This window comes from Lagopus leucura, unplaced genomic scaffold, assembly GCF_019238085.1.
Source record: "Lagopus leucura isolate 7727_CA_CO unplaced genomic scaffold, USGS_WTPT01 Super-Scaffold_100008, whole genome shotgun sequence".
In the NCBI taxonomy this organism is placed as follows: domain Eukaryota; kingdom Metazoa; phylum Chordata; class Aves; order Galliformes; family Phasianidae; genus Lagopus; species Lagopus leucura.
The window spans coordinates 13,740,858-13,762,891 of NW_024962265.1; the positions used below are offsets into that span (position 1 = coordinate 13,740,858).

General features: G+C 44.5%; 1 protein-coding gene across 1 annotated transcript in view; it reads right to left on the reverse strand.

The window, feature by feature from the left end:
• The window catches only part of LAMB4 (laminin subunit beta 4), a 43,924-nt gene that overhangs the window by 12,345 nt on the left and 9,545 nt on the right, over positions 1–22,034 (reverse strand). The window contains exons 8-25 of the mRNA XM_042872432.1: positions 21,841–21,961; positions 20,444–20,632; positions 19,177–19,356; positions 18,446–18,555; positions 17,369–17,448; positions 16,222–16,372; positions 15,224–15,355; positions 14,325–14,510; positions 12,797–12,918; positions 12,228–12,348; positions 10,417–10,594; positions 8,408–8,551; positions 7,324–7,555; positions 6,156–6,313; positions 5,163–5,387; positions 3,215–3,435; positions 1,923–2,019; positions 402–777 (exon numbers count right to left, since the gene is read on the reverse strand). Coding sequence (XP_042728366.1) covers positions 402–777; positions 1,923–2,019; positions 3,215–3,435; positions 5,163–5,387; positions 6,156–6,313; positions 7,324–7,555; positions 8,408–8,551; positions 10,417–10,594; positions 12,228–12,348; positions 12,797–12,918; positions 14,325–14,510; positions 15,224–15,355; positions 16,222–16,372; positions 17,369–17,448; positions 18,446–18,555; positions 19,177–19,356; positions 20,444–20,632; positions 21,841–21,961 — 3,023 coding nt within the window. The remainder of the gene's footprint in view (positions 1–401; positions 778–1,922; positions 2,020–3,214; positions 3,436–5,162; positions 5,388–6,155; positions 6,314–7,323; positions 7,556–8,407; positions 8,552–10,416; positions 10,595–12,227; positions 12,349–12,796; positions 12,919–14,324; positions 14,511–15,223; positions 15,356–16,221; positions 16,373–17,368; positions 17,449–18,445; positions 18,556–19,176; positions 19,357–20,443; positions 20,633–21,840; positions 21,962–22,034) is intronic.

Genomic DNA, 22,034 nt, shown 5'->3' on the forward strand with positions numbered 1-22,034 from the left:
CTATTTTAGAGGACAAGAGATAAATTTCTAAATGAGCAGCAACATTTACTTGTAATGACTTAGGAAAACGTTAGGAACAGGGAAATTCCAACATTTACTTATATGCTTTAGGGGAGCCATATGTGAAATAATCAGAGAACAGAATCATAGAATCCTAAATTGGAAGAGGCCTTTAAAGGGCACCTAGTCCAATTTCCCTCCAATAAACAGGGACACATACATATATCTCTCAGTATATCTGTATAGGTTATTTTGTTCATGGATCTACTGAAAGCAGAAGATCAGCGCTCCAGCATCTTTTTCTGATTAGAAGAGGGATTTGAAGAGTAGGGCATGGGGAAAGCCTGGGGGAAGACTGCTTTGTCAGCCAAGGGATTTTAGCAGGGCAGCGGAGCCCTTACTGAAGATAGCCATGAAAATCCTTGATGCTTGAGAGTGCCTCCCATGAAAAAACAGGACGTTTCAAAATTCTTTCAACTTCAGAAATGGCATCTTCAAAGGCTTTGAATCGCATGTCACAGCTGGGCATCCGTCCTCCTTTATCTTCTAGGCTTGCAGCAAACCTCATTAACCCTTGAGCAGTCTGGGCGAGGGCAGTAATTTCAGTGTCCCACTCATCAAAACAAAGGTGACAGTGACGGCAAGAGGGAAAGTCTTTCTCGAAGCCACGGCCACACTGGTCGCAGAACCGCCCAGTGACACCAGCACGGCAGTTACACACACCAGTGGCTTTGTCACACCGAGGCCAGCTGGTTCCCTCTGGGTTACAGTTGCATGCTGCAAGAAAGGGACAGCAAGTTATATGCAATATTGCAGTTCCTTTTCTGCAGGAGTAAGGCATACAGAAGGCACAATCATGAATTTTAACGCAATAAATGGAAACTGGTTTTCTTTGCTGCTCTTTGAGCCCGCTTGGCTGGATCTGCCAAGGGACAACATTACCTTGCTGGGTGGGACTCTGATGTATGGGGTTTATTTTTCTTGATAGGTTTCTACTAGAGCTTTTGACTTGGAACAAGTTGGAGTGTTCCCCCACTGTGCCCAACTCTGCTATTCTAGCACTGCTTCCCTGTTCTTTTACACTAAAGGGAAAAACAGATGCTAGCTAACTTCAGCCACCCAAAGGCCACCATGTATCGTGTGTCAATCATCTAGGCTCCTTCACTGGCAAAGAAGAGAAGCAGGTGCACCTAAAAATCAATCTAAATCGGTACTCATAGAATCATACTGCATTCCAGGTTGGAAGGGACTCACAAGGATCATCAAGTCCAACACAGCATCACCTAAAATTCAAACCCTATGCCTGAGAGTATTGTCCAAACTCCTTGAACTCTGGCAGGTTGGGGCTGTGACCACTGCCCTGGGGAGCCTGTTTCACTCTCTCAGTGAAGAACACTTTTCTAATAATCAGAACAGCAAAAGCTGGACAAAAAATAGTCTTTGGAGACGCTTATCTACCTGCACTGCCTGGAAAATTCACCACTGATCAGAGGAGCTCAGACTAGGTCAGACTAGGCTTTGGAACAGCTAATGTCAGGTGAGATAAATCCCTTCTGATACCTCATCCCAGTGCTCCCTGGGCTGGGGAGCTGTGTGCTGAGAGCTGAACTACATACTCATTCTGCAGCCTTCAGCTAGCACAGCCCATTTCTAAATATCAGAGAATGAAACCAACGTTCAAGTCAAAGTGAAGGGGATGGCCTTCACATCAGGGGAAGTCTAATGGCTTTTCTTCAGCTCTTGATTATTCCATGGTTCCACCAAAACTGCAGAAGGAACAACACTGACAAACAATATAAACAACTTAATCATTTCATACACTGAAATGTATCTGTTTCTCTGGATATAAGTTTTGTCTCGTCTATGAATAAAGGCACAAACATTTATTTTGAGGCAGTTTCTAGCCCAGTTATAATACTTACAAATGCAGTGCTTCTGGGGATTGCCAAAGTAGTTTTCCTCACATTCATTGCAGCGTTTCCCACCATAGCCTACCTTACACAGACACTGGCCTGTAAGCTGGAAACAGTTCAAGATTTAACAACTGCCAATGTAGTATGACTGCATATACATTATTTACTGGATTTCTTCTTTGCTCTGTGACTTTTATTATACAGCTTCATGGGGACCATAGTGACACTGCTTCTGCATGTTGTTTGAACATGGTTTAACAAGATAAACTTCCTTTACCATCTTCATACTGAAGGATGTTAAAAAAAATTTACTCTGAGAGCTGGCTTTTCTTTACTAATATGAGAGGTTTCATATGGTCAAGTCTGATCTTTGAGAATGCATCCTCTGACTATTATCTGAGAGAGGATTTTTTCTTCTTTTGCAGAAAAGATTGATGGCTTATTTTTGCTGGAACAAAGTACTCATCTTAACATTTCAACTTTTAACTACATGATAGATATACTGCAATGGAAAACCTCCAGGGTACATTATGCACATTGCCCTAGAAAAATTTGTTTTGGAATTCAGTGCTGAAATGAAACTGCAGGGAATTACAGCTCTGATAACTCAGAAAAGCAGTAGTAGTTCTTCTGTGTGAAGGGCTACATTTCATAGGAAAAATAATAGCTCCACTAAGTAAACCAGGACAAGCAGCATATTGAAAGGAAAATGTGAAAGCACGTCAGCAAGAGCTTGGTGCAACGTCCTGGTGCTATGAAGTCAATAGCAAAATGGCTGTTGTCTCCATGAATCACAATTTTAGCTCTCTATTCTGAAGCACTGTTTTATTTTTTCTACCTTCTTGCCCTAGAAAATGCCCAAGAATTAAAAATGAGAAAAGATACAGTAGTAGCCAGATTGATGATGCATGACTGATGTAATGACCACTGCTCTTTGTGAAAAGAAACCCTTAAAAAACCAAACACATGCAAGACTCTTAAGGTCCAAGCCTGGACTTCTTCTTCCCTGTATGTACGCTTATGGGGCAGTTTTTCGTTGTGTCATTTTCTTATGTATTCCTATGATCCACTTTAAAAGGAAACACACAGGCAAAGAGTAATTGCTTACAAGTAAAGCCACAGTATCAGAACAGCACATGTAATATAATGGCTCCAAGCCAAATTCCACCAACCGCGAGTTTCCAAAGACTTGTTGTTTCTGGAAAGCATGACAAAAATCCATCCCCATATGAGAAGGTCCCAACTGTGTCATGCCAAAATATTGCCCTCCCAGTTCCCAGAGAGCAGAGTAATTTCCTTGCCTGGTCACACTGGTTACTTTGGGTGTTTTTCATGTCACAGTCACAGAGCTGACATCCTTCTCCTCCAGCCAGGTCCCAGTAGCCCGGCGCACACTGGTCGCATGTTGTACCAACTACGTTGGGCTGACACGGACAAGCTCCGGTGGCTGGATCACACAGGCAGGCTGCATCCCCTCCAGGGCATGTGGCAGGGAGGACACCTGCAGGATTGCACTTGCAGACTGGAAAGAGAAGGACAACTGCTACAGCAGATGGTGATACAAATGGCTGATGGACAATCAGAACTGTACATGGAAGCACAGTCTGTAGGCTCACAGAATGGTTTGGGTTGGAAGGGATCTTCAGTATCCACCTAGTCCAACCCCTTGCCATTGGCAGGAGCACCTTCCACTAGATCAGGCTGCTGAAAGCCCCATCCAATATGGCCTTTAATACTTCCAAGGATCCACAGCTTCTTTGGGCAACTACTTCCAGTACATCACCATCTTTGTTGTGAAATTTTTCTTCTTTATATCTTATCTAAATTTGCCATTTTTCAGTTTAAAACAATTGCCCCTTGTCCTGTTAGTACAGAATAAAAAGTCTGTATTAACTAAAAAGTACTTACTAAAAAGTCTTTCTCCATCTTTCTTATAAGCACATTTTAAGTACTGGAAGACTCCAGTAATGTCTCCTCAGAACCTTCTTCAGGATGAACAAGCCCATCTCCCTCAGCCTGTCTTCACAGGAGGGGTGCTGCGGCCCTTTGAGAATCTCTGTGGCCTCCCCTGAACCTGCTCTGACAGCACCACATGCCTCTTGTGCTGGGGGCCCCAGGCCTTGACACAGTACTGCAGGTGGAGCCTCATCAGAGTGGGGTAGAGGGAAATCACCTCCCACAACCTAGTAGCTACACTTCTTTTGATGCAGCTCAGGATACAATTGGCTTTCCAAGCTACAAACACACACTGTTGGCTCATATCCTATGTTTTATCCACTCGGGACTATTCCCAGGTCCTCCTCTTTCTATTGTGGTTTTGTCTACAGCGTTGAACAAACTCACAGAGAGCTTTTACTACTTTTAATATAGGCACCAAAAGCTGAAGTTGTAGTGCATTTTGAATCTTGTTAGCATGAAATGCTAAATATGTTGGATAAGGAAATGCTATTTACAGTAGACACTATGCAGTGTGGGAAACCCCAGTAACGGGTAAGCCAAGTAAGATAAGAAGCCTTCCTTGTGAGGAGCCAGAAGTTCTTGCTAAATTATTTCTAGCTGACATCTTCCAAAAATGAATGAGGTATGGGCTGGACCTGTATTTCAGAGATTTCCAGAAGAAGGACGTCTTGAAAATATTTATGTTTTCTGGCCTGTACAAATCTTCGATTAACATTTGTGAAAACGACCTTCTATAAACTCTGAGGAGAAACTTATGCTTTGCATTTACTTGTACTCCTTCCTTTCTGCTCAAAATGCTGTTACTGGCAGTGCACTCATGAGGACTATTAAACTGCCTGAGCAGCCTCTTTCTAGCTGTATCATTAAAACAACTGGCAAGGCAGGGAGCTCAGCAGGGGATCATCTGGTTAACTGAGCATTGCTTAGCTGGCATCAGCCTGCAACATGGATAAACAATTATCTTTGATTCCTTTAATTTTAATTTCTCCCTGACTGGGATGAATGCACATTTATTTTTCAACAAAGAATAGTGCTTTCAGTTCAGGTGAGCATTTCCTAGGGTTGATATTCAGCACAAGATTTAGGCAGGCCTGCATGAAAAACACAGAACTTAATAGATTCCATATTAATAGTTATTTCTAGCACTGGGAAGGAATTTCTTCAGTACTTGCACATTTGCATATCTACTTTGGTTTTTTTAAACTGAGGACTAACCTCTCCCTATAAGCCTAATTTCCTTGTAACTTCTCTTGCTGGCAATATGCAGTTGCAGAGCTGTTGCCCACTTACTTTGGCAGTCCTGATCGAGGGCTGAGCCAAAATACCCAGGTTTGCAGAACTGGCAGTTTGCTCCATGGGTGTTGTGCAAACACTTGACGCATTCCCCAGTGACCCTGTTACAGGACTCCGGGTCTGTCACATCAATGTTGTTGTTGCAGGGACATGGTGCACATTCCTCCCCTGGGCTTCCTGGGATTTTGTAGAACCCGCTAGGACATTCATCACACCGGCTGCCTGTCAGGAAGGTACAAACATGTGCTGCCTAATGAGAATTCAAGAGGATCATGCAGTTTCTAATAATACTGCTAACAGGCTCAGACTGTCTATTCAAATGCACAGTTTCAGTGGGAAATACCCACCTGTTTGAAATCTTTAATAATCCTATGATCAGTTAAAATTATATCTCTTATACTGCAATCTGATGGGAATGCACCCTCCTCACTGCAAGGGGCAAGTTGGTGTCATTGGGACCTTGTCCAGTGGTTCATCCTTGCCCGAAGACTTTGCTCTTTCATCACTGTCCCCAGGTCCAGAGCCTTCCCCAGTCTCCAGAAGGGTAAGCCTGGTGCCATAGGAGTGACCAAAAGCCTCACCAGGATGAAACAAGAGGAAAAATGTTCAGAACTGAGGACATCAGAGGTCTGTGAGGACAACAGTCCCCTGGGAAAGTACCAGCAAGAATCATTTTGGCCCGGCAGCGTTTCTTCAGGCAAAGCTGCTCTTGACTTATAGAGGAACCTGGCTTAAAAAAAGGTCACAGCATGTGCTTTTAGCTCCATTGCAGGAGGTGTTCATAACCAACAGGGGAAGAAAATGCTTCAAATTTTCCCTGTGGATATTCAAGGTGAGTCAATGGGATCTTTGGAAGGAAGGCATCAGTTTGCTGTAAAAACAGCTGTATTTGAGACAGCCCAGAATGCCCCTCTCTGCAGCAGCCATTCCAACAGTGACACAGTCACTCTTGGGCATGATGTCAAAGCACATCTTTATTTTGCTCCTTACCTGAATATCCCTCAAGACAATTGCAGACTATCTGTGAAGTCTGGGAGTCGTGGTAACAGGAATGTGCAAAAAACCTGTTGCTTGTGGGTACTCCTGGGCACATGCACGGGCGGCAAGGTTCTCTGTTGGAAGGGTTTCCATAGTAGCCATTGATGCACCTGTCAAAGCAGTCAAATATATATACATATATTGAAATCATTCATGCTCTGTCTGCCATGTTCTGCAAACCTGGGGTGACTGATGGCTCCTCTAACGCTGCGGTCTGTCCAGACAAACAGGCAACACAGAGGCTTCTGAAGCATTGCTGGTCTTTAATCTGCTTTACTATAGCAAATGGAAACACAATTCTGTATATTTATGCAAGCCATGCTGAAGGTCTTGGCTCTCTGATTATTCTCATCCCAGGGTGTGGATCTCCTGTGGAGGCATGGCAGCAAGTTTTTCAGTCTTTTTTAATCCACTTGCTACCTACATGCACAATAGCTAAAGGCAGTATTGTCCAAATGTATTGCAAGAACGGCTCAATGGGTTTCATTTGGAAATCCTCTTAAAAGGCAATGACACAGCACAATCTAGCCAAATCAAACTAACCAGCCAATGAATTCAGTTCTGATGTTCGCGCTGAACTCTGTACCTCCACCAGAGCATAAAATTAAAAAGGAGCATCATTTGGAGTGGTGATGGAAACATGTGGGAAAAGTCATTTGCTGGTCATACAGAAATGATATGAATCAGCAAACAGGGCACATTTATTTAAGCTCCTTGGAGATAACTGCAGGTGTTAAAATGAATATTCAGCTCTAATTAAGTCTCTTGGCAATTTAAAAGCCAGAGCAGACCTGGTATTGCGGGTCCAGTACCTTGCACAGGCCCTGGAGCACATCACACAGGGCACCCATGTCTCAAATTCCATCTTATGGGGAACCCACTGCAGTGCTGCATGCATGCTGTGCCGCTGCCCATCCCAGAGGACAAACCTTCCTTCTTACATTTACTCAAAAATGGATACTTGCCACTTAGGAATGAGACCCAATTTAACTCTGGTTTTAGCTATGATTCCCGCTAAGGTCATTGATGCATTGGTGGAATGTAGGTGAGGCCCCAGCAAAGCATGTATTTCAGAGAGCTGGTTTTCATGTGAGCTGTGCAGTGCTGCCCATCCCCTCACCTTTCACAGTGCCTTCCAGCTGTAAACCTGCTGCAGTTCAGGCACTCGCCGGTCACTGGGTGGCAAAGCTCTGCGAAGCCGTGACACGGGCAAGGACGGCAGTGGGGAAACCCAAAATACCCAGGCAGACATTGGCTGCAGCGCCGGCCATCAACATCCCGGAGGCAGGCACACTGCCCTGTCACCTGGTCACATAGTGAGCTCACTGAGCCCTGCGGGTGGCACTCACACGCTGGAAAAAAACCAAAAGCAAAGCTGTACCCTCAGCAAGTCTCCGTCACCCAGCCATCACTGGGTAGCACAGTTGTTAAATATGGAAATTGTTTTTGTATTCCTTCATGAAGAAAAGGATCTGTGGAGGTTAATTCACAGTTGGCTGAACTTGAGCCAGTAATGTGCCCAGGTAGTCAAGAAGACCAAAAGATCCTGGCTTGTATCATAAATAGCACAGCCAGCAGGAGCAGGGAGGTAACCATCACTCTGTAGTCAGTGCTGGTGAGTACCTTCAGTGCTGGAGTGTGAGACCCTGGAGTGCGTCCAGAGAAGGGCACCAAAGCTGTGAGAGACTGGGCTGTCTGAGGCTGGGATGGTACAGTCTGGAGAAGTTAAGGATCAGGGGAGACCTTATCACTCTTTACAGTTGTCTGAAAGGAGCATGTGGTGAGCTGGGGGTCTGCATGTGCTTCCAGGTAATAGCAATAGGAGGAGAGGTAATGGCCTTAAGTTGTGCCAGGGGAGGCTCAGGTTGGATATTAGGAATTTATTCTCCGAAAAAGTAGTGAGGCACTGGCACAGGCTGCCCAGAGAGGTGGTGCCCCCAGAGGAGTTCAAGAAATGTGTATATGTGGCACTGAGGGGCATGGGTGGGGTTGGACTGATGGTTGGACTAGATCTTAGATCTTAGATCTAGATCTAGATCTTAGAAGTCCTTTTCAACCTTTATGATTCTGTGATTCAATGGACAATAGTGGCTTGAAAGCCCTAAAGAGTTGGGGTGTGCACAGAAAGCCAAATACTGATACTAGTGCTGGTGGTGGTAGGGGTGAAGGTAGTGGTGTCACAGTACTGGGTGCTGAGTACTCACGGTAGCAGCCATGGAAGCCGAAGCCATAGCTGCCTGCAGAGCAAGAGTCACAGCAGCGCCCCACTACGTTGGCTTTGCAATGGCACTGGCCGCCCAGTCTGCTGCAGCTGGCATTCAGCGAGCCCTGGGGATTGCACTTGCATGCTGCCAACAGGAAAGAAAATCAAGTCAGGTTTGGTTAAAAACCAAAGGAGTGTAGTTGTAAAAATCTTGCAGGTTTTGGACTTGAAGGGAAGATTCTGACTACCACTCATTGGAGGTTCACTAATCACCAACAGCCATGGCTTGGATTGATGCTACAGGCAATAATGCATCACCAGCACACATCTTGGTGTTGGAACACCATGCTCAGGGCACAGCCGCAGCCTATATTTGGGACAGGCCAGAAAAAGGTGTAGAGAAAGGTACATCTACACAAAGATACCCTGAAGTCTAGAAGTATTTGATATAAACCTGCATCCTGTTTTGGCACTGGACATGATGAGCAAGCAGTGCTTTTAGACTGGATAGAATGATGAAGTTTTTTACAATAAGGGTACTGAGGCACTGGCACTGTTTGCTCTGAGACGTGGAGAAAGCCCCATCCTTGCAGATGTTCAAGGTCAGGCTAGGTAGGGCTTTGAGCACTTGGTCTGGCTGTAGGTGTCCCTGTTGCAGGGGAGTTGGACTAGATGACCTTTAAAAGTCTCTTCCAACTCAAACAATTCTATGGCTTAGCCAACCCCTATTTGCTGCTTTCTGGACACCTCGGACTATCTTACTGAATGAAGCTGCTCTGCTAACCCGCAGGGGATGTTTGTCCAGGACACTCAGATGCCAGTGCTAGAAAGTCAAAAACCCCATCACTGTGGAGAGCAGATTTACAGGGGAGTCAGCGCAGCCCAAACTTAAGTGGTTCTGGACATTGCCCAAAGCTTCAAACCCCACCTGCTACTGCCCTCACTCTGGGATACCGCTGAGGTTTTCTTGCTGAACATCTTGCAGCAAATCAGCCTGTATGCTGCTGTGCCTGGAGTCTTACCAAGCATCCAGCTGGCCTGCTGCTTCTGGGGAGAGAGCTTAAAATCCTCAGTCATTTTCTACCAGCCAAAATTAACCAAACTTTTTGCTTTGGCCTTTTAGTGAAGTTGGTTGCAGCACTCTTCAGAAAACATACATGTGTGCTCTTGCAGCTTGGAAGGCCAATGGTATCCAGGGCTTCATCAGAAGAGGAGTGGCCCTGGACGTGATTGTCCCTCTCTACTCTGCCCTTGTGAGGCTCCATCTGGAGTACTGCATCCAGGTCTGGGGCCCCTCAAAACAAGAAAGACAGGAGCTGTTGGAGGGGGTCCAGAGGAGGGCCACAAGGATGATCAAAGGGCTTGAGCACCTCCCCTACGAAGGCAGGCTGAGGGAGCTGGGCTTGTTCAGCCTGGGGAAAAGAAGGCTGTGGGGTGACCTCATTGCAGCCTTTCAGTACCTAAAGGGAGCCTATGAACAGGAGATGAGTCAACTCTTTGAAAGGGCAGATAACAGCAGGACAAGGGGAAATGGTTTTAAGTTGAAGGAGGGAAGATTTGGGCTGGATATCAGGGGGAAGTTCTTCAGAGAGTGGTGAGGTGCTGGAAAAGGCTGCCCCGAGAGGTTGTGGATACCCCGTCCCTGGAGGTGCTTGAAGCCAGGTTGGATGGGGCCTTTAATACTAGCCTGGTCTAGTATTAAAGGTGAAGGTTGGTGGCCCTGCCTATGGCAGGGGTGTTGGAGTTTGATGATACTTGAGGTCCCTTCCAACCCAAGCCATTCTAGATTCTATGATTCTGTGATTGCTCCATCATGAGATGGGTTTCAAGAGCCTTGGCTTTTCAATAGCCAAGCCACATGAAGATGTTTGCGGCATGCTTAGGGTTGGATATCATGCATGCCCATATGGGCTTCATTGATGTACATCACCTCAGAGCTCCCAGCCAAATGTCCAACAAAATGAAGAGAAAAAAGCAGTGCCCAGGCAGCTGCCTGCATGCAGGCCTTACCAACAGCGCCGCGGTGAAGGCGGGCTGACATGCTGGCTATCAGCCGGGCGCACGCCTCGGGCAGCACATGAGGTCCAACTTCTGATGCAATTTCAACACAGTGATACTTCTGGTAGTCATCTAAATCCTTTTTGCTGCATAAGTTCTCCATGGAGTTGATTCTGGGAATAAGTCCAAGCTTTGGCGTTAAGAGGAAAGGAAAATATTTTTGCTTAGATATGCTGAAATCCAGAATTTCCCACATCCTCTGACAGTGCTGTGCATGGCAAGGACAAAGGCCTGCAGCACCGCATTTCTAAATCTAAATTCACATTTATTCTGAAGGTCTAGACATTCCCCAAGTTCTTCAAACAAAAGAGATTGTGTACAGAGAAGGCAGGTTATAGTAAGGCCTCAGGTACAAGGTCAGAAATGTTGTGCTGCTAAGAGGTGCCATGTTTACAACTCTAAAAGCAGCATTCGGCCAAAAATTTTACTTGTACTACTGCGATAGGGAAAAAAAAAATCAGCTGCAGACTCTATGTCCAAGTATGGCCAGCCTTTGCCAGGTCCAGTTTTATGAAAATAATTAGAGGAATGAATATTGAAATACTTTTCTCAAGACAAGGACCCAAAACCAACACCCACTTTCTGCCTTGTTGGAAACTTGGAAAATGTCTGTACATAATTCCCAGGAAAATACAGAACTAACTTTACTTTTCCAATGTCACGGCCCACCTCTAAATATATCCTGCTTTTCTAATTGGATTCAGCTGTATTATGAGGATTTTCAAAACCTCTAGGTGAATGAAGAACTGAAGAATGTGTCCCTAACCACAGCATCTTGTTGGCATATGTGAAGTGTGCTCATAATGAATGAGCAACCAACGGAGGTACATACACTGCCTATTAACACATACAACACTTCTGACTTGATGAGCTGCTACAGTATTGCTCCATAAAATGTTAAATGATATAATTCTATCTCTCCATATACAAACATAGGAAGCCAATACCAATGGAGGGAAAGAGAAGCGCACTTCCCTGAATTTCTGATAAAACACATTATAAATGACTTTGAAATGTTTGGGTAAGTTTGTTTAACAAAACAAACATACAAACAATTGGGCTCCATCAAAAGAGGGGTGGCCAGCAGGGACAGGGAGGTGATTGTCCCCGTCTACTCTGCTCTTGTGAGGCCCCATCTGGAGTACTGCGTCCAAGTGTGGAACCCCCAGTACAAGAAAGACAGGGAGCTGCTGGAGAGGGTCCAGAGGAGAGCCACGAAGATGATCAGGGGACTGGAGCAGCTCCCCTATGAGGACAGGCTGAGGGAGCTGGGCTTGTTCAGCCTGGAGAAAAGAAGGCTATGGGATGACCTCAATTGCAGCCTTTCAATCCCTAAAGGGAGCCTATAGAGGGGAGGGGAATCAACTCTTTGAAAGGGTTGACAACTGCAGGATGAGGGGAATGGTTTTAAGCTGAGGGAGGGGAGATTTAGGTTGGATGTTAGGGGGAAATTCTTTACAGAGAGAGTGGTGAGGTGCTGGAACAGGCTGCCCAGAGAGGTTGTGGATGCCCCGTCCCTGGAGGTGTTCAAGGCCAGGTTGGATGGGGCTCTGGGCAGCCTGGTTTAGCCTTGAATGGGGAGGTTGGTGGCCCTGCATGTGGCAGGGGGGTTGGAGATTCATGATCCTTGAGATCCCTTCCAACCCTGGCCATTCTGTGATTCTGTGAAACAAAAGCAACGAAACAAAAAACATTTCAAAGTATAAATTATAAACTAAGAAGTATAAATGCAACCTCTTGGGAGTTGAGACAGCATTACTCACAGAGTCAATCAAGATGAACGGTTTAGCCTTTGGGTCAGAGGCAGAAGGCTGAGAAAAATACGCATCCACAGAGTACTGGGTTCCTGGCTCCAGGCAGACTGGGGTCTGCAGCAGGGCAATCCTGGTTAGCAGAGACACAGCACTATCACAGCCAGCATAGAGCAGGACAAGGCAATCTGTGGGGTGCTGCGAGCTCTCCCTGCCCTACCACCTACTCTCTACTATTTACATAGGCGCAAACTGAAAAACTGGTTTTGAAAATAGGCTAGGACAGTCAGTATTCCCTTCCTATACTGAAATAGCTTTAGCTGGACATCCACTAAATAAATCAGTCCCAGCAGAGCCTAAGGCTGCTCTCCTGGCTATGGCAAAACATTGCCAGGCTGGGATGAGGTCATCTGCTTCTTCCTGCACTCCTCCAGGCTGCAGGGTGTTATCGTGCGGCAGCGGCAGGAAACACCAGACATGTGTTTGCAATAAACCCACTTTCCCACAGATTTACTGCACTGCAATGCTTCAGTGATAGATTTGCACAGAAAATCAACAGAGACAGACAGAAATAGACAGACCTCTTTGTAGCTGGGAGGGCAAACACGTGAGGTTCCTGTGAAAAGCCATTGGCTTTGCAGTGTTGACTTGATGAAACACCAGTGGGCTGGACAGCAACACTTGCTAACCAGTCTTCTAAGGTCTATGAACAAAAGACACAAGTTATGAACATTTCATAATTTTATTAGGAAGCATTACTTCTCAGCAAGTGGTGAGGCAGTGGCACAGGCTGCCCAGGGTGGAGTCATCGTCCTGGAGGTGTTTGGGAAAAGGGTGAATGTAGAACTGAGGGATGTAGTTAGTGGGTTTGGGAGGGATGGGCTGATGGTTGGACTACATGACCTTAGAGGTCTTTTCCAACCTTTATGATTCTATGATTCTATGACTGTACCTGAAAAACTCACTTTCTCCTTGTTATGGTTTCAGAAAGCCAGCTGACCTGATTGCACATAGCAGTGACAAAACAGATTTTCCCTTTGTCTTTTAGTATTAAAAATAATGTTATTTGAGAAAAATGCAGTGTATTTGTGCAGCAGTAATGGAAATGGGACTTCAGCCGGTGCAGATGGAAACAGCTCTGTTAAAGCCATTGAGCTGCTTCCTTTCTCAACACAGCATTGTCCCAGAGATATCCATCACCATATGCCTTCTCTCACATCTAATAAGGAACAATAAACATAAATGACTTTGCAACGCAAGTCTTTAAAATTCAGCTGTTCCATCCAGTCCTGAGAAGGAAAAAACAACATCAAACCAGCCCACTGCAAAATTATTCTCGTGCTTTTAGTTAATGGGAGTTTTGTTTGCCTCAGAATGACAGGAAAGAATAGAATACAGTAGACAGAAGGAGTATCTTGAGAGAGGGGATTGTCCAAGGGAGCTGGGAAGAGAAGGAAGAAGGCATGCATAAATACTTGTAGGAAAAAAACACTTACATGCATCTTTGAACACACAGATGCAGACTTGGATTTAACCAGATTTGGATTAATGGATCTCCCTAGACATGTCTTTCTCACTGAGAAATCTTGTCCAGGCACAAAATAAGATTTTGGCTAACATTCTAAGGTTTTCACACATTTTAGAGCCCAGCTGGAGCAACTGGGAAGGTGGATGACTGCAAAGGGTCTGGATAAACATCTGTTGTGTGTGTACAGATCAGCACACTCCTCTCTTGCCTGTGTTTCCATTGTTCTCCCCAGAATATCTCAGCTAAAAATACAAGATTCCCATCTGAAGCAGATGCATTTTGCTGGTGTCTGATATGTGAAGAGAAGTGCAGTCCAAGCAGAGGTAACAAATGGGGAGCTCCAGACAATGACACCCTGGCTAATACTAACAAAACACTTGTGTTTTTCTAAATATGAGGAGAGGGTTAAAGGAATCAGTAGACTGCATGTTTATCTATTGATAAAGATTAAAAAGCAAATAATTTTCACTTTAAATTAAAAGAGTTTTAAAGAGTAGAAAGTCTTGCCACCTCCTACAATTGGCAAAATAGACCATGCAATTGTCTGCAGCATGACAAGACATGCAAGCCATCACCAATACCTCTGGCTCATAACGGATTGTGACAGAGAAGTCCATAGCCAGTGGAATGTTGTCGATGGCAAATCTCAGCCCAGCTCCACTGGGGACACGGGCAAAGCCAGGGCCTGTCCAGGTGACAGCTCGGCCAGCGCTGGGCTGCCTGAAAACCACTTCCAGGGCCGGGTCCTGTCCTTGCTCAGCTGTGCCCTGCAAAGACATGTGGACATTGTCAGTGTCACAGTCAAGTTACAAACATGCAAATTTGGAAAAAAGAAAGGAACCATTTTTGCTGTCCTAATTACTTATCTCAGACAGCAGTCAGCAGTTTCTGGACACGCTCTTGATCTGCATGCTAAGAACTCTCCCAAATGTGGGAAATTTAGCTTCACAGACAGAGAAAAACCACAAGAAGAAGGATTAGGTTAATCCATCCATCTCTGTATATTTGATACTTCTAGGCATTCACATTGCAAATCTTTAACAGATTGAACTTAATTTTGTACATGGCTAGACTTTCCATTAAAAGCTGAATAAATAAATATCAATACGTACAACCACTAAGCTGACTTGCAACAAAAGAATATTTAAAGACAGTAGGTACACATTTAGGTATGCTTAAGTGTTGTAGATGTCCTGCAAGCAAACCAAACACAAAAAAAAAGGATTTTAACTTCCTTGGGGATCTTTCTTCCTAAACAATTGATTCAATCAGAGCCTACAGTAGGACTGGACATAGCAAAACAAGCTTATCTGTGTGAATTATAAAATATCCAGCTCAACACTCTGACAAAAGAATTGATATCCCTTGCGTCTGGGTTGTAATGTATAGGACTGTCAAGTCCACATGCACAGACATATCCTTTCCCTCTGTTGCAAGACTGAAGTTAGCATTTGGTATAAATAACAAAGCACTAATTTACCTGCCCAAGTGCAGCTTTTCTTACACTTCGTTTTTTGCTCCTGTTTAGCACAATCTTTCCATTTTCAATCATGAACTCATATCCTTGCTTCTGGAAGTAGATATCACACCTTGGGAGAGTGGTTGGTTTGACCTATGAAGTAGAAGCAATGAGACAGGATGCAGCATTGTCTCAGCAATTTTGAAGGGCTGGTAAGCAGCTAACAGGAAATCCCTATTCTTAAAACAAGCTCTATTCTCTGCTGCATGAAACCCTGTAACATGGCCCAGCAACTGCTGGAAACCCTTTTCCTTCACTTACTATTAGGTTACAGTTCTTCTCATAAACTGTGTCCCAGACATCTGTTTTCCATTTAATTACTGGACAGTAGGATGCGTACTGTCTGTGATTATAGCTAAATATTTGTGGATGTGACCTGCAAATAAATTTTTTTTTTTTTTAATTATTACTTCTCCATAGCTTCTGGACAAAACATTGGAGAAGAAATTTTAGTAAAATGTAGGCAGCGGAAGGGACACATTCCAGCAGGATGAGACGTGTACTGTGCATGGGGGAAAATCTACCCCAGTTTTGAGGAATAAATAAATGTTCTAAAAACATTATGGATGGATGCCAAATTCTAAAGGAAATCAGGCTGCAATCAGTTTCTTTATGTAAGGCAGCAGGAATGAATCAAATGGAGCAGAGAACAATTTAGTTTTTCCTTTGTTAGAACTTTCCAGAAGAATCAAAGTTTGTGATAGCTTCTCCTCCAGCTGTTGGCAACTCTCACACTCTAATTCAAATAGTTAAATTAATTTCACTAATTTATGCTAGGCCAGCCCACACCTGAGGAGCAGCAAGGATAGCTTTGCAGGTCACCACAGCATGTAGTAATAGCCACAGTTTTGGAAGACATGGGAGGCAAAGAAGAATCGAGAATGATCAAGGAACTTGCTTTGTATCAACCATCATATGGGTCTATTTTCCATATGATGCCTTAACAGCCAACTACATACCAAGGGTGCAGAACCAGAAAGGGGCGTTGCATGCTCAGCTTCATAAATATAATAATCCAGGGGCAAAAAGAAGTAGCCTGGGGCTGGCTCATTGCACTGGCGGCCCATGATGTTGGGAAGGCACTTGCACTGACCGTCCTCTGGTGAGCACCTAGGGCAGGAGTTGGTATGGGGAGGACATGAGTGCAGCATTTCTGAGTTCTCTCAGCATGAGAGCAGCTCAGCTCCACCCTTGTTTCACCTTTGTTTCTTCCACTGTGGGACTGTCCCCACTATTAAACTTCTTTCCACCATTCCCTCTATCCCTGTTTCCTCTGTCCAATGCTGCATTTATTTAGTTCTGTTTCATCACTTAGGAGATGTGACATGTCATGGCTTTTTCCATCCTTTCCACCAGAAGCACAGATCCTTTTCTTTTCTGATCATTTGTTGCCATCTATTTCTCTATCTGTTTCTTGTACCCATTTTGATATCTATTACCATATCCATTAAGCATCTATCCCATATACTTTTAGAAACAGGACATGAGGTCACTAGCATCTTTGATCTGAGTGATATGGTAGTTTTCATATATTTATGCTCTTGTTTCACACATCAGATGATGACTAGGTTTGATTTCTTGCTGACAAATACAAGCCAAGGAAGCTGAGGATTTGTTCTGCAGCACTGGATGTATCTAACAGGTAAGATTTCGGCCCAACAGAGTCCTGGGGAAGCCCATGTGAAACAAAACTGGCCTCTTGATTAATATGTTTTGAATATGAATCAATGCTTAAGAAAAAAAAAAAAAAAAAAAGATATTTCTAGCTTTTGAAGTGTGGAAAGGAGGCTAAATTAAAAGTATCACTTGTACCTTTTAATTTCTACTGATATTAGGGCCAGTGGTTCTCTCAAACTATGCAGCTTGTATTTTGTATTAAACTAATCTTAACTCCAGCTGATCTAAAACTGGCTTTGAAGGTAGAAGATAAATCACCCTTAAAATCACAGCTAGATCTCCAAGATCTTTATACTCTTCATGCATGATGAAACTACATCTACAGTCTATTTTCCTGAGTACTGAGACTCTATTAACCTAGCTAGAAAATCTAATGCTAGAGTTTGTGAAAATTATAAATGAGACAAAACTTGAAGAACATTAACTTACAAGTTATCCTGGGATCCACCAATGTCACAGTCACATGGAGAACAGCCATACACGCTCTTGCCAAGACCCCAGTATCCCTCCTGGGGTAAAAAGAAAGTGAAAGATTTTTCTTAATAGCAAGTAAGGTCTTTTCCAACCTGAGTGATTCTATGATTCTATTCTATGATTGATGCTGTAGTCTACTTCTGGGATGCCTGCCTGTGCTTGTCTGTGTGAGATTGCTGCTCATATGCTCTTATGCTGCTCAAAATGCATGGGTGCTCAGACACTGTCAGAAGAACCAGGAATTTTCCATCTTTGTAAATGAGTTGCTCTGGAAATAGCAAAGATAACATTGCATTTCCTTTTCTGAGTGTTGCTTCTGGTGCAAATAGATTGCACTAACTTTCACAAGCAGTAAAAAAGGACTGAATGTCTGTGAATGTGTCCATGCAAAATGGAAGAGTATAGCTGTAAAATTACTTTGTATTTTGCCTAAATCTAATTGATTACCTTTTTAGCAATGATTGTTCCCTCCAGGACGAAGGGAAAAAGGCTATGAGCTCCTGTTTTTTATGAAAATACTGATTGCAAATATTCTGAGAGCAGCTAAATCCACAGATAACCAGGACAGGGTGTCAGTATTTCACAGCCTAAGGCACAGAGGATGCTTTTTCCATTCATATTTCTTCATCATCCAGAGACTGCTAAGGAGAGATTGTGACTTAATCTGAGGACATCTTCAGTCTCTGAACAAAGGCCGTTTTCAGCTCTTCACTGCATTCCTCATTGGTGAGCACAATCCTAGCCCATGAACACAAAGTGAGCCCAATGGAAGCCCAGACTCAGAGACAAACCCTGGAGCTGTCCCATGCCAGGGTGGAGACACTTCCTTGGTAAAAACCAGATGGTCCTCATATTCCCTAAATAGCCTCATCGCACAAGAAATAACGTCCTGTACACAGAACCGATGCCATTTTTTCCTTTGATGAAATGCCATGCCAGAGCCCACAGGAAGGCAGGAGATGGGAGAGGAGACTTCTAAAACAGATGCAGAGAGCCAGCACAAAAGAAAAACAAAACTGTCCAGACACGTACAACACACTTCTCACAGCGCCGGCCCATGGTGAACCGCTGGCAGAGGCACTCCCCAGTGGCAGGGTCACAGATGGAGAAAGGCAAAGTGCCGGCAGCATCACAGTTGCAGGCTGTGGGGAGAGAAATGTGTGGTTGCCTCAGTTGGCCTTGGTGACAGTAGCAGGGATGGGATGTGTCTATCAGCAAGCCTCACTCTGAGGAGTGGCTGGCTGGAAGCTCTCACAGCCAGGCAGCAGCTCCCTTAATCTACAAAGTGTTTAGCAGCAAGAAGAGCCCCAAAATACTCTCTAGGCAATTTAAGCACCAGGCAGAGGAGGCAAAATGTGTAACAGGCACCTCAGTCAGAAGATGCCTTCAGACTTCAGAAGGTTTGTTTCTGGCCCACATGCATCCTACATCAGTGATGTTTTGAGTGCGAAAACAAAAACGTGAGTGGAGTGTGCAGACTGGGGTGATATTTCCATCTCCTATTTCTTCAAAAGCAATACATTTACGTCCCAGTGAACACCTTCTAAATGCATTTGAAAAAACAGTTCTGACTATGGCTTCCCAGGAAGAGTCAAAAGTGTTTTCTGAAGACCAAGAACATGCCCTTGACATGAGATCATAGCAGCCAATTGGGTGCTTTGTAACACAGAGAGTATCTGTGAGTTACTGTGTGCATCTGTGCATTTAACTACTCCCATCACTTAAAAATGCTTTGTGAAGAGCAAAAGTGGTAGTTTACATACGCTGGCAACCCTGTGGGTCACTGCCTCTCAGCCCGAAATGGTTGGCCTTGCACTTGTCACAGCGGACACCCTCCGTGTTCTCCTTGCACGGGCACCGGCCTGCCACCGTTCCCAGCACAGGGTCTGTGTGGCTCTCACATGCACCATGGTGCAGTGTGCCCTCTGGGTCACAGCTGCAGGCTGCAGGCAGAGACAAAGAGACATAGGAAAGCATATTTAGATATAGGCATGAAATTGTACAACCGCAGCTGTTACAGTTCAGCGTTGTTGTGAAGACTGGAGATGTCCATCCACATCTGCTGTGCTGGCGGCTACACTTTCAAAGTATAGTCAGTATTAATAAATATTTCAGAAGGGTTTTCAAGATCAACTTTTTCTCTAGAGGAGAGTTACAGTCTTCAGTAGAAATTTACCCTTCTCCTTAGGCAGAAATGGGTGCTGCTCATCCACTCCTGATGTTCTCCACCTTGGGAGAACCACGGCTCTGTGCTTCTGGGGATCCTTTCGTGAAAGCTGCAGTGTACAGAGGAGTACCACCAGGGAATCCACTCCCCAGGGACAGCCTGAACTGGCCATGGCTGAGTAATTTGCTAGAAAGGATGGGATCAGCAGGGGCCACTGCCTTAATGATATATCTCACTTTCTGTTCAGGCTGTTTCTCACCGCACTGCTAACATCTACCATCACTTCCCTGGGTAATCTCCCCTTGGCTCCTTAAGAACTTTCCATGCCAATCAATTATGACAAATTATGCTCAAAGCATCTTTCCTATCCTGTGATAATACTGAACTAACTTTTCAAAAGACAAGCTTGCATGCCTGCAAGCTTATTTTTAAATATATGACAAATATCTAGAAAACATATTCCTCCTCCCACCATTTCACTCCTGTAATTCATGACTATCACAAAAGCAACAGTGATTCTGCTGGTCCGTTTTCTACTGACACTGTTCAGAAAAAATGAGATTGGCCCTGCCTGTGGCAGGGGGGTTGGAACTTGGTGATTCTTGGGGTCCCTTCCAATCCAAGGGAAGTTATTCTTTGATTCTGTGATTCTGTGATGACATCCCTGCTGGACTGAAGGCTCAGTTTAGCAGTGAGCTGGAATATGCGGCTCCCTGTACAATGCTATTTCAAGGACAGTGTTGTGCAGATATTTTGTAAGGTAGTTTGGAAGTTGTAGGTTCAGAAACACTTCTACAGCCACATGCAAGTATGAGGATGCAATAGGGCTCAGAGCAAATAAATGCTAAAATAGGGAATCTTACGGAGGCATGCATGAGGGTCCGAGATGGCTTTATGTGGATCCTGGTAAAAGAAGAGCTTGCACTGATCACAGTGTTGCCCCGTGGTATTGTGCTGGCAGTCCTCGCAGACCCCACCGCTGACCCCACCACTGGCCTGGTACACGGCCATGTCGAAGTGGCACCTGCCAGAGTGGCCATTGCAGTTACAGCCTGCAGCCAGAAACAAACAGGGGATAATTAACACCAGAGTTCCTAGTGTGTCTTGCCACCACTGTGTCTACCTTTACAATAGGTTTACTTGCTACGCATATGATTTCAGTGTTCCAGCAAGATTACAGCCTTCCAGTCCTTGCACTTTACCACTCAGGGCAAATTGCAGCATACAGATTCTGCAAACAATGGTGCTCATATTGCAAATTCTGGTTTTGCTGCCATCAACAATATTTATTGGATTTACACATGCAGCAAAGCAGGAATGTAATGATGCTAAGACTGGGGACTAACTGAAAAAAAAACAAAAAAACAAAAAAACACAACCAAACCTGAAACACAAGACAGCAGAAAAATGTTGGAGACAAGGGGGAGAGAGACCAAAGGTGAAGAATGCTAAATCTCTCACCTTCAGAAGTGAGCAGTCTGCATAGGAGGCAGTTCTGAGTCATTTCAAAGCCTTGTCTTGGGCATCTATTCATGTCTTAAAGTAAAAACCAAGTCAGGAGGACCATGGCAGCAGGCTCCAGGCACCTCGTGCAGGGCTGGCACTACACAAGTGGCAATGTTTCAGGCTGGCATAGCAGCTGCCAGACCTTGTGAGAAACTGTGTGTGCTTCCAATCATGCCTCAAGGAGACAAGCCCTCAGCCTGCCATTTCCCCCACACAGGGAGCAGCAGCATCCCCCCATAAAATGCCCTACAGGCACCAGAACTGGACCTTACCTACACTTTGAGAAAAACCCACACAGGTGTGTCTGCCTGTTACAGAGTGGAGAACACCCCTCCACTGAAGAAAGATTTAACTAAATACCCGATACAGATCTTCATCTATTATTCTTTTATGTCCTACATTATTAATCATTGTGGAAATAAATAATTCAGCCTTGTCTATATGCTTGTTTCATTTGCAAGAAAGACCCTAAGTTAAGCAATAAATGTTCCTCTGGCATCAGCAGCTTTTCCTTTATTTTTCCTTTGCTCTTTATTAAAAATAAGAATGTGAAAGTTCACCTAGGGCAACAGCACTGATAGACACATGAATCCATCTGTTTTTTCTAGATGAGGCATGGAAAATGTTCCATCCCAGAAACCATCCGATAGTGCACTGTGCTGTGACTGTGCTGCATCCACCCCCCAGTAATCACAAAGGAAAAAAATATGTTTGAGTTTTGGAGCCATAAAAAAAAAAAACAACAATGAGTTACGTTTGCAAGCATTGTCTTGTGCCCCTTCAGCTGGCCTCCAGGGAGCGTCGTTGTAGAAATCTTTACATCTTTCACAGGACAAGCCTTCAGTGTTGTGGCGGCAGATACATCGCCCATGCACCTGCAAGGTGGTGAGACGGATGAGATATGGTGAGGAGAGGAGAGGAGAGGAGAGGAGAGGAGAGGAGAGGAGA